Source organism: Amborella trichopoda, chromosome 6, assembly GCF_054954075.1.
Source record: "Amborella trichopoda isolate Santa Cruz 75 chromosome 6, AtrichopodaSantaCruz75HAP2 v2.0, whole genome shotgun sequence".
NCBI classification, from domain to species: Eukaryota; Viridiplantae; Streptophyta; class Magnoliopsida; order Amborellales; family Amborellaceae; genus Amborella; species Amborella trichopoda.
The window spans coordinates 40748012-40761030 of record NC_142341.1 but is presented as its reverse complement, the minus strand read 5'-3'; the positions used below and the strand labels follow the sequence as shown (position 1 = coordinate 40761030).

At 37.0% G+C, this 13019-nt stretch overlaps 1 protein-coding gene across 1 annotated transcript; it reads left to right on the top strand.

Moving 5' to 3' along the window:
• The first annotated feature begins 2998 nt into the window (after positions 1 to 2998).
• On the top strand, positions 2999 to 4047 carry LOC148781762 (putative germin-like protein 2-1). The gene is made up of 2 exons (XM_088870811.1): positions 2999 to 3177; positions 3317 to 4047. Exons 1-2 carry the CDS (start codon positions 3069 to 3071, stop codon positions 3865 to 3867), a joined length of 660 nt encoding a protein of 219 aa, XP_088726937.1. The 5' UTR covers positions 2999 to 3068; the 3' UTR covers positions 3868 to 4047.
• The last annotated feature ends 8972 nt before the right edge of the window (positions 4048 to 13019 follow it).

The following is a 13019-nucleotide window of genomic DNA, read 5'->3' as shown; positions in this document are numbered from 1 at the left end:
GTACAATTAAGCATACAATTCGTAAAATACAACCTAAAAATAAAATGACAGATGACGTCGTTATTCGTCTTGGTCACGTTGGTGCCATTGATTGAATTCGCGTGACAATTTATTGACTCGATCTAAAAACGAATCATCCATATTAGTGGGCACCTGACTATACCCAAATCGCTGAGTATTAGTGTTTTGTTATGCTCCTAATAAAAAATCCCCAAAGTTTGTTCATTCTTCATGCTCACCTACATTATAAAGTCATTCAAGATAATATAATTATAAAATATGCATTAAGAATATACATAAGTTTTATATATCAACATCCATTTTTTTGTATTAAAATTTAACAATAACATAGAAAGTACAACTTAATTTAATCACTAGTTTTCATGATAGCGCCATCTAACCTACTCAAAACCTCTTTTAAAATTATTTTCTAGCAAGTATATAACAATATGTGGGCACAATCCCAACTTAATTAAAATGAGCACAAATAGTCGTACATCTCAATTACACAAATGCAAGATAATATAATTAAAAATGCAAGCTCCAAACATGCCTACAACTATATTATCAAGAATATATATACAATTTAGGTATCAACATATTTTTTTTGCATTAAAAATTTAACAATAAAATTGAAAAATGCAAGATAATATAATTATCATACATGCCACAATCTTTTTACAAGTATATTCATATATTTAATAACAAGAATATACATACATGCCACAAATAATATTTACAATGATATAGTCATCCAAGATAATATACTGAAAAACTATTTACGGATAATATACATACATTTTATGCATTAAAAATAAAAAATACAATTTAACAATAAAAATAAAAATAAAAATTGTATTAAAAATTTAACATGTATTTTTTTGCATCAATAATCTATCAACATACAATTTTTTGCATTAATTTTTAACAATAAAAATTAAAAATACAGTTTAATTCCTCATGATAATCAAAACCTGGTACCAATTTTCACAATTTTTAACAATATTTCGATTTTTCAAAAAAATCAATCATCAAAATTTCAATTTTAAAAAAACGCAACCACAACTCCTCTTCATCCAAAATCGATCAATAAAAATTGCTTAATCCGGCAAATTACATCCAAAATCAATTGAAGAAAAATATTACCTTCAAAAGCTCTCTGAAATAATTCGTAATAGTGCTTCAAATCGTCTCATATTTGTAGTTTGTTGAGAAAAAAAATAGAAAATAAGATACAAATATTTCTGAATAACATCATAAGGAATTAAACCCCATGATATGAACACAAAATTTGCAAAAAACTTATCGAATTCAATTAAATGGCGGAAAATACATGTTTTTTTGAAACCGACTTTTGAAATCCAAACTTCACTTCTAATAGACCAAAATCAACAAAAAAAGGTATACAATTTCTTATGAATAACACAATCACAACTAATTTCCCTCTGATTTCATAAAAAATAGTGACCTATTTCTTCTGTAATCCAAAGAATGGTGGAAAAAAAAAAAAAACAAGCCGCAGATGCAACCTGATAACAGTGATTTGAATTCAAAAATCTACCTCAAATCGAACAAAATAAATCAAATTAGATACATTTCATGATAAATAACACTATATGGAATCAAAACCATATACTATGAACAAATTATTTGCTAAAACTTAAATACAATCGACTAAAAGGCGGAAAACGTAATTTCTTACCTGTTTTTCTGCAAACGTGGCTTCAAACCCAAATAAGGCTACAAAGTAATAGATAAAAGCTAACATATACGATTCAAAGACCGAAAAAGCAAAAGAAAAAGATTAAAAAAAAGCCAAATTTTGATGATTCACAAAGTTTTTTACTGTTCACTTGTGTCTGTATAGTGACTCGAGCAATTCACTGTTTAGAATCGCCCAGTTCTCTCTAGACACGGGCGGTTCTAAGTGTTTTGCTGGAACCGGCACGGGGGTGCCGATTCCCCAGTCGAACCGAGCGAGTCCGGTTCGACTCACCGAGTTTTCAAACACTGAGTAGGACTAATAATGAGCCAAGTAGCTGAGCCCCTCTGTCATTGACCCAGCGCTTGAAAACTAGGACTTGTACTACATAATGTCACTTGAGAGCCGGGTGGACCCAGCTATCTTTTCTCTTCTTTAACTGGTTAGTAAATTATGCTTGGTCTGGTCCGGACAAGACCGTGCTCATGCTGGCCCCATAGGCAGCCGGGCGAGGTCCGATCCTGCACGTTACCAGGCTTAGAGACGGGTGTGGTTGTGTTAACTCGTATAGAAGTTTCCTTCAAAAGCAAACGCGTATTGAAGGATAAAAGATGTATATGAAGTGGTCAAAAGTGATGGAGAAATAGGTACAAAGTGTGAATTGATGGCGTCAACTTTCATCTTACACCTAGCAAGCGCAACTACCAGCCCAAGAATGAGGGCTCTAAGTCGTTGTTAGGGTTTGAATTCTGAACTCACCATTAGAAAGAAGAAGAATTTTATGGTAACACGTGTATTGAAAAATGTCCTATGCCCAACAAATCAACCGTCCCTTCCTCTTGCCAAATTTCTCAAGCATCATGACCCATGAAGCACGTGACATCCTTCAATATATGATAGAAATTTTTGAAGATTATGAACTTGTCTTCGCAGGGTGGCAACAGGGCGGGCCAGCAATGGCCCTTGTCCGTATCAGGCCGGCCCAAGCCTAGCCCTAGCCCTATCCCTATCCCTATCCCGGGCTTTATTAGGGTCGGGCTGGGCCACGCAGGGCCTAAAACAAATGAAGAATTAACCAAAAAAAAAAAAAGAGGGCAGGGCCGCCCGGTCCATTCCCTGCCCGTGTCTTCAATTTGAGGTCATCATATACATCTTTCTACAAGGATTGAATTGGTTTGGGAGAAAAGATCCATGTGAAATTTTTAACTACTCACTGACTTAATTAAGCACAACCGTAACCCACTTGACTTAGGCAACCATCTCTAATGGCTCTATGTAATGCCCGCTATCCTTGTAGCTCCATATACCAAGACTGAGGAGGTGGTCTTATTCTATTTAATTAGCTTGATCAGATTTAAAAAAAAAAATGAACCTGATAATTGTTTTCGTTGCTCTTTCTATGATAGCCTCACTGGGGTTAGCATCCGATCCTAGTCGCTTGCAGGATTTCTGTGTCGCAGACAACTACAGTAAAGGTACTCCTCTTACCAGATATTTTACTTAATTTTTACATTGAAGAAGAATCGAAGGCTTAGTGCACAGCTAAGGCTTGAAGCCTACACTTTTTCGATTACAACATGCTAATCACATTTTTCTCTTTGGTCTCCCATGCAGTGTTTGTGAATGGCAAGGTTTGCAAAGACCCGATGTTGGCGACAGCAAATGACTTCTTCTACGACGGACTTGACAAGCTTGGCAACACGAGCAATCCTTTGGGTTCGAAGGTCACCCAAGTGAATGTAATGCAAATTCCTGGGCTCAACACTCTCGGTATCTCCTTGGCACGTAGAGACTTCGCTCCTGGTGGCCAAAATCCTCCCCACACACACCCACGTGCCACTGAGATCCTCACCGTCTTACAAGGGACTCTCTATGTCGGCTTCGTGACCAGCAATCCTGAAAACCGTTTGATAAGTAAGACACTGAATAAGGGAGATGTGTTTGTGTTTCCTGAGGGCCTTATTCACTTCCAGCAAAATGTGGGGTATGGCAATTCTGTGGCCATTGCAGGCTTGAGCAGCCAGAATCCAGGGGTCATTACCATTGCTAAGGCCGTGTTTGGAGCCGACCCACCTATCTCTGATGCTGTTCTTGCAAAGGCCTTCCAAATTGATAAACAACTGGTTGATAAACTCCAAGCCAGCTTCTGGATGGATAATAACTAAAACATCAAGGTCGTGGGGCCCTCATTACTATTTGAGAGATGTTACCCCTGGGGATGAATGTATTGAACATAGGGTAGCTGTTATTTTTATCTTCTTTTTAATATTTTGATTTACTGTGGAGTGTGGATTACTATGTTACAATAAAATTGGTCTATGAAATAAAGTATATCACTTTGGAGACACGTTTCGATTACACCAAATAAAGTATGTTACTTATGATTTTCGAATAATAAATATTACGGTTACCTATCGATCGTAGTCTTGCAAAGGTGGAGAATTTTCGCTTGGGTTTCCAATTTGAGTTTCATGGAAATAACTTTTGTTTGGGACCTAAGGGCCCTTTTGGGTCCATGCCTATCTATTTGAGAGATTTATGCTAATTCTTTTTAAGTTATCAATATTTAAGAGATTCCGCATATAGTTAGATTTTAACATTTATACCAGTTTTCTCAAAATGTTTTACTTTTTCACAAATTACCTCTACTTCAGACCCCTTCATTACTTTTTTGTTTTCCTCAAACATTTACTTTGGAGCTTCAAAATCTAAAGCTATTTGAAAGGTCGAAAGGTATGAAGTTGGTTTCGATTCACTTAAATCTCTCTCAAATCAAAATCAAATCTTTATGGTCCGATGCTGATTTACGTTAACAAAAACCTACTCTAAACCTTGATGGTCCAACTTTGACCTTTGGAACAACTACGTAAGTTTATGAGCAAAAAAGAGTTTAAACTCTAGACCGTCGAGGCCCAAAATATGAAGGCCCGAAGTAGGGGTAGTTTGAGCAAAAATAAAGGAATTGAAAAATAAATGAGTACAAAAAGTAAAAATCAAACTTTTTGAAGAGATTTCTCAAAGGGACATTAACTTCAATTTCTCCATTTATTTCTAGAAACTTTATTGTTTTAATTGTTTTGTGGAAATATGGTCTCTAGGCAGTTTGGCATATGAATTGGCCAAAAAAAACACTAACCAACTTCTCGCTCGAAACCCTACTTCTACGATAACGCTCACTTCTCTACCCTCCATTATGTGCAACCCCACTCATCTCTTCCCTCTCTGAGACTCTTGTCTCTAGACTAGCTACTCTCCCTCAACACACTTCATATCTCGCTCTCTCTCTCTATCTCTCCACTTGCCCCTCCTTCTCTCAAAGCTCTCTTAAAACCCTATATGCCTATTTCCCTTCCTCTCCCTTATTTTTCAGGGAACCCAAAAAACTCATCGAAAAGGTTTCTATACTTCTTCTACAGCATAGAAGATCTAATCTTTCCCAACCATCCAGTCGTCCAATTCTGATCAAGAGAGCCACTCACCATCTTAGATCCGACTTCTAAAAGCATTTTATTTTTTAATTTTTTTATACAAATTGTATGAATATGAAATTTGATACGTGCCATATTGGGGTGCACCTATTAAAAAATATTAAAAATACTTTTTTATAAAATAAATGACCAAAATACCGCTTTAAAAATTAAATGGTATTTTGATCATTTTATTTTATTGAAAATATTGTTTTTGTATTTTTTGTTAGTGCTAGTTTAATTGAGTATTGGACGTACAACATTTGCTGCCAAAAATAGTTTATAAAAAAATTAAAAACAAAATAGTGTAGAAACGTAACATTGTGCACCAACCCACCTATCTCTAATGTTGTTCTTGCAAAGGCCTTCCAAATTGATAAACAACTGGTTGATAAACTCCAGGTCAACTTCTCGATGGATAATAATTGATTTGCGGTAAATTGAGCACTCATTACTACGAAATTTTGATGGCTCGAAGAATGAAATATTGAACGAGGGAAACAGTCTTGTATTTTTTTTTTTTGAGTAATATTCAATTTCCTGTGGACTATGTTTCATTGCTAGATAATAAAAGTTAATGGAAAAGGTATTGAATATGGAAGAAGCTTTCATTGATTCATTATGAGGCATTGCTGAGTTTCCTTATTATTGCGGGATGCAGCTACTCGTCGAAGGATGATTGAGACAAAACAATCGGCACTTTTCTTTCATTTTATACAAGAACCAGCTATCGTCAACTCATGGTCCTTAATGGTATTTGTTTAACCTGAAAATTTTCCCATCATTTTTACTAATTTATTTTTACTGATTGTTAGACAGTTCTTCAAGAGTAATGACAAAATTAAAGCACAAAAAACCAAAGCATAGATACGGAGCTAAAAGAGTGGTAAATCACTTCCCCTTCAAAGATTAAAGGGTGAGATTTGTATAAGGTGCGCTCCTTATCTTGTACAAGTAAGGCGCACCTTTTGATTTTGCTTGGAGATGTAGATTGATGTTGAAAATCTTATGATGACTTCAAAATCTATTTTCATCTCTATCTATAAAATACCAAAAAGGGTACTGACCATATCCATGAACACTTGAAAATATTGAAAATAGACGGTCCAGATGATTCGTTACAAGATGCATTATTTTTAGGACTTCAAATTGTTTCTTTCTTCGTATGCATATATCTTGAGGTCGCAATTATCAGACATCCCCCCTCCCCCCCCTCCCAAAACCCACCTCCCAAGGCACCCACCATTCAAAAAAAGAAAAATTTGTAAATCACAACACTAACCCCAAAACTGTTTATTTTTTCCACCAACCCCTAAGTAAAAAAATAGTATTTTCAGAACAAAAATATCTCAATTACAACAATTTTCTCAAGAAAATATCAAACCCGTCCAGCATAATGTGTGTTGGACTGGCTACAATGTGTAGATATGCATCCTTTTTGAAATTAAGCTAGTCCAGCATAATGTGTGCACGACCGCCACACATCTTGAGGCCGCAATGATCAGATTAGAGTTTGCAATCTCAAGACGATATTAGCCCCCCTTCAATACTGTAATAGGTGTGCATAAGAAAGGCACCTCATCCTTGGGATACTGGAAAACTAATAAGTCTATTTTCTTACTCCAAAGCCCTATTGTTTACGATGAAAATCTGATAGATCTTCTGATGAAGATCTCTCGAATTTTAACACCTTAAACTAATTAAAAAGATGTAAATAAAGTGGTAGAGAAAATGGGACATATCTAATTCAAATATGAGGCCAAATTTGCCTGGAAATAAGCAGATCTACTCTTAGATTTGTGGTAGAGCCAGCATGATCCAGAGCATCCAAATACGATTATTAAGACAAGTTAACATATCAAAAATAAATAAAAGAAGCAAAACAATAAAAAGAAGAAGAAAGAGAGAGGAAGAAATAATAGCAAATCGGGTCGCATGACCAGGGATTCCCGAGCTTTCGAGGGCTCGCCCATATCAGAACCGGTCCTCTTTGCCTCTCTGATTCGGATGTTGACCAGCAGATATCTAGTGTGAAGGGTTAAATCTAGGGTTGTTGTGCTTTAATTCTAGTTTTGATTTAGGGTTTTTGTGCCCTAGGTCTAGGTTTTCTCAGTCTTGGGGGTTAGGACTTCAGGAGGCTAGGGTTTCTATCTTCTCTAAGGTTTTTAATCTAGAGATTTTTTTAAAGTTGTTGGTCTTTCTCGAGGTCTGGAGAAGAATTTCTATAGTTCTCTAAGGGTTTTGTGTTCTTCAGAGGTTGAATATTAATACTGAGATTTTCTCTAATTTTTTGGGATTTTTCTTAAAATTTTAAGAATTTTCTACGGGTTTTTCCTATTTTTGGGTAATTTTCCTAATTTTTAGAATTTCTAAGTAGTTTTTTGTCGCTTTTTCTCTCTCCTTTTGTGTTTAGGGAGAGGGGGTATTTATAAGATTCAATTGGTGCTTTGTTCTAACTTTTTGGGAGTTTTATCGAAATGTTTTGGATTTATTTTGAAGTTTTAGCCTTTTCTATTTAAAGAAAGCATGTTTACTGCTTCATCAGATGCGTTGACTGCATCAGCCCACATCAGGGCTTGTCGGGGTCGTTACAGCCCGGTCCGTAGCTCAATAATTGGGTCTCACAGGGACTAAATTATCATTTATTATATCTTTTTATCTGTATGTTCGATTCAAGTGATTCTTAGACCGTTGGAAAGCTCTTTGGCTCTACTTCAAATTGGGATAGGATATGGGTAGTTTTGGCGTAATTAAATTCGGTCTACTAGGATAATGTGGTCCTAAGGGTTCAGAAAACAATAGAATTTATCATATTTAAAATGGGGTATCTACAGTTGCCCCTCTTTGGCACTACCTGTCCTTCAAGGGATAGGTGAGTGGCAAAGAAGTAGATACTTTGGCTTTCTCTTTCCTTCGAGGGGCAGGTGAACGTCAAAGATAAAGCAGACATTTTAAATTTATTCCTGAGGTCACGTGGTCAGGGGGCACACCAACTATCTCTCCAAGTCATTGCGCTCACCGTGCTCACCCACCTAGGGCATTGTTACCCCTAGGGTTTTCGGCATGAGATGTTGGTGAGCTACACAAGCTTGAAACTCGAGTTGAATTTTCTAACCATGCCACTTAACTTCAGAGGTATTTGTAGTTTCAATTTTTAACCCTGGCATTTTCTTTGATCTCCTTAGGGTTTCTTATGGCCGTCTATAGGAAAAGGCTTTATATAGGAAGAGACTTGTCTGGCCGAATTCGAAGTGAGAGACGAGGAAGCAACATGGCAATCGCGGCAACGCGATAATCATCATATACGGGTGTCCAAGCTCCTTCGTTTTTTTAGGACTTTTTTAGAATTTTTTAAAGTAGGAGGAGATTTGAAATAGAACCCGGAGCAAGGATAGGTTACGATTTTAACAAAAAAATTAAATTTTTTGGAAAACACAAGACATATATTGAAAATATTGAAAAGAGAAAGATATTTCGAAAAACAAGGTTGGTTAGCAGTTTTAACTCCTACAACCATATGACCCTCTAAGCAGTTTAGCGTTGTGCAGTGATGGACCATACACCCGACCCTTTTACGTCAATACATGAATAGACGGAATCCATCGAACAAGGTAGTTGTGCCCTATATACACCCGACCTTTTTGCATCATACAAAGCTAGACGGTACCTGCCTCTACTCTTTTACATCGGACGAGTTTGACATTTTTCCATCGAACATGGTGGTTGTGCCGTGGATACATCTGACCTTTCACATCATACGGGGATAGACTATACCTATCTCGGCTCTTTTAGCGATGGACCATACACTCGACCTTTTTACGTGAATACGGAGATAAACGGAATCCATTGAATAGGGTGGTTATGCCTTGGATACACCTGACATTTTTGTGTCATACAGGGCCAGACGGTACCTGCCTTGACTCTTTTACGTTGCACGGGTTTGACGTTTTCCATCAAATACGTTTTTCTATTGAACATGGTGGTTATGCCCTAGTTACACCTGACCTTTCACGTCATACAGGGCGAGAAGGACTCCGTCTCGGCTCTTTTACGTCACACGAGTTTGACATTTTTTCATTGAACAGGGTGGTTGTGACTTGGATACACCCGACCTTTCACGTTATACGAGGTTGGATGGTCTCTGTCTTGGCTCATTTACATCACACGAGTTTGACGTTTTTCCTATCTCGGCTCTTTAACGTCGCACGACTTTGATGTTTTTCCTACCTCGGCTTTTTAACGGCGTACGAGTTTGACCTTCATTTTTTTTTTTTTTTTTTTCTATCTCGACTTTTTTACTTTGCACGAGTTTGACGTTTATCTTATCACAGCTCTTTAACGTCGCACGAGCTTGACGTTTATCTTGTTTCAGCTCGTTTATGTCGCATGAGTATGATGTTTATCCTATCTAGGCACTTTTACATCACACAAGTTTGACGTTTTTCGAATTGGACTTTGGGACATTGTACGCACACACGGGGATGAGCTTGCCTCATTTCGCCTCAGGGTATCTAGTCGAGAGAAAAACACTCTCAGACTAGCCAATATCGTCATTGGCGAGGTTCACCCATCTCCGATATGTGGTAGTTGATAGTTATACTCATACAACCATGGAGTGCATGGCTAGTTTCAAGCCTTCATAACAGCCGTATGAAGTTGGCTTCAAGAACAAAGACAAATCGACTAACAGTTTAACCTCTTGTAGTGATAGAGGAAGTCCTTTCTAAAAGCGTTTTGGAAATATATGGTTTTAACAATCAGATTGAAAACGCGCTTTTAAAAGGGACGGGCTTTAAAGTTTTGCAATCTGTGGCCCCTTTGGTGGTCATTTTCTCTATTATATTTTACCCAAAGATGATGAAAGGATATCCTTGTGGGATCGTGAGAACTCAAAAGTCTTGAAGTTGTTTGTTCACCTTTGGAGCATTCATCCTGTGCTTAGTGGGTCCATGAAGATTTCTTTGGATTCTTGCTGAGCTTCTATCTTGGATAGGTCCCGATGTTCTTCCGGGATTCGTTGAAGTCACTTCTTTTTTCCATTAATATCACGCTCCCGCCTCTTTCTAAGTTGGTAACCTACAGGGTTTAGGAGGAGTCTTCGTCCTCAAGATCTGCTTGTGCCGTATTGTTGGAACTTGAAAGTATTTGTTTGTACTTGAGTGGTATTTCTTTTTTTTTTTTTTTTTATGCCTTTTCAGGTTTTCACCACTTTTGAGCCCGTTACGGGTAGTATTTTCTGAGATAAATCCCATTGATGGGGTCATTGAGTTCGCACCCCTCCTGATTCTTGATCTTGTAAGAATTGCCTACGTGCACTCGGGTGACCACGAATGGCTCCTCCCAATTAGGTTTGAACTTACCTAAAGGGTGGGTTTGCAAGATTGTGGAAGATTTTCTTGAGTACCATCTCCCCTTCCCTGAACTGTCAAGGAACAACTTTACTTTGGTATGCCCTCTCAATTCTACGCTGGTAAACAACAATATTTTATGTTGCTCGTAGTCGTCTTTCATCCAAATTAACGAGGGAAACATATGTGCTTTGATCTTTTATTCCTCATTTGAATCTTTATGAATAAATGCTCGGAGAGATGGCACCTCAACTTCAATACGTAACACTGCATCCAAACCATACACCAATGAGTACGGGGTCATGCCAGTAGGAGTCTTCTTAATTGTCTGGTAAGCCCATAGTGCGTCACTTAGCTTTTCGTGTCAATCTTTGACACCTTCTATTATTCTGTCTTTAATCTTGAGAAGTCCTTTGTCTATAGCCTCTGCCTGTCCATTTCTTTGAGGGTAGTAAGGTGTGAAGAATTTCTGCGTTATCCCAAACTTTTTACATATTTTAAAGACCTTTTCATTTTTGAGATTGGATCCATTGTCAGAAATGATTGACTCAGGAACACCGAACCTGAATACAATATTGCTCTTTATGAAACGGGCAACATGTTGTCCCTCAATTTTGACAAATGATGCGGCCTCTACCCATTTGGTGAAGTACTCAGTAACTGTTAATATAAAACGGTGGTCGTTTGAGGCTTTCGGTGAGATCATTCCGATGATATCAAGACCCTCCATGGCGAAGGGCCATACATGCGGTGTTGAGTTGAGTGGTATGGACGATACATATATGAGATCTCAATAAAGCTGACATTTGGGACACCTCTTTACGAACTTCCAATAATCTTCAGCCATGGTGGTCCAATAATGGCGTTGGTGGCTGATTTTCTAATTTAAGGCAGCTGCGGCAGAATGACCTCCTTCATAGTGTAACTTTGTCAGTACTTGGTCAATTTCTGACTGATGAAGGCACCGTAGAATGATGCCATCGAATGACTTTTTGAACAGGAGATCACCTGTTACTAAGAATCCCATAAAAACACCTTCGAAAGGCTTCTTTATCTTTTCTGGTGGCACCTTCAGAGTATAACTCTTCTTTCAACAAGGATAGAACATCGTGGAACCATGGTTTTTCCTTAACTAGCGCATCTGAAGCCATGCGAAACACTTCCCCATTGATTTATACCGTTAGTTTCCATTGATTTTAGTAAGAAAATATTTATACCGTTAGTTTCCATTGATTTTAGATGGAACACATACTTTCATCCATCTTTAAGATGAATTCTTTACACTTTCTAGACGCATATGTGGAAATGCGGTCTATCCCGCATGAAACAATTTCCATTTGTTTTAGCTATGGAAATTAAATATTTTCAAATTGACAAAGTTTGTTGTAAACTAATTGAAAACTAATTGGATCTTAAAAATTTGAAGTTATTTCAAAGATCAAAAGATGAGAAATTGGTTTCAATTCACATAATTCTCTCTCAAATCAACATCCAACCTTCATGGTTCGATGTTGACTCATGTGAACAAAAACCAACTTTCTACCTAGACAGTTCAAATTTGATCTTTGGAACAACTTCAAAACTTCAATGTTCAAAGTAAGTTTTTAAGCAAAAATAGAGCGCCTAAACTTTGGACCTTTAAGGTTTAAACGTAAAGTAAATTTAGTGAAAATGAAAGAATCAGGAAAATGGGTATGAAAGTAAAAATCCAGCTATTTGAAAAGATTTCTAAGAGGTACATTAACCTAAGTTTCCCATTTATTTATGGAATCTTTTTCCTTATTATTTTGTGGAAATATGGCCTCTGGGTTGTTTGGTTTACGAATTGCCAAAAAAACACTACCAACTTCTCAATCGAAACCCAACCTCTACAGCAACACTCACTTCTCTCCCCTATGAAAATGGGTGTGGCCTTCCCCATTTCCCTATGGATAATTAATATATAACAACAATGAAAATGCCTACATAAGGTTGCAATCAGGGATTGTATATTATGAGACAATTTACTTTTGGTATAAAGAAGTCATAATCATTTACAGTAATTGGATGTTGAAATCCATTAGATTGAAGTGTGTCAAAACATTCGAGAAAATGTACTTTCAATGGTGTCTAATCACTGAGGCATCCTCAACCACTTGATTTAACATCCAACAAAGAATAATAATTGTGACCTCCTTGAATCAAAGATAAATGATCGCATCGTATCTATTTCTACAACTTTATAAATAAGGAGCAACTAAAAAATTTGGTAGAAATAAATGTTTCATGAAGTTGGAAAACCTTCCAAGTAAACATCTCGACCACACTATGTATGGTATAAAGAAAAACAAGAATTTCAAATCCCAAAGACCCAAAACAACTTTGTTTAGGTACTCCTACTCATGGAGTATTTCCTTCAAGTAATCACGGAAACTCGATAACCTTGTTTTGTAATACAAAACCTTTTTGACCATTTATATATTTTTGACCTTTAGATATTAGACAACATACTGGTTGGGTTGC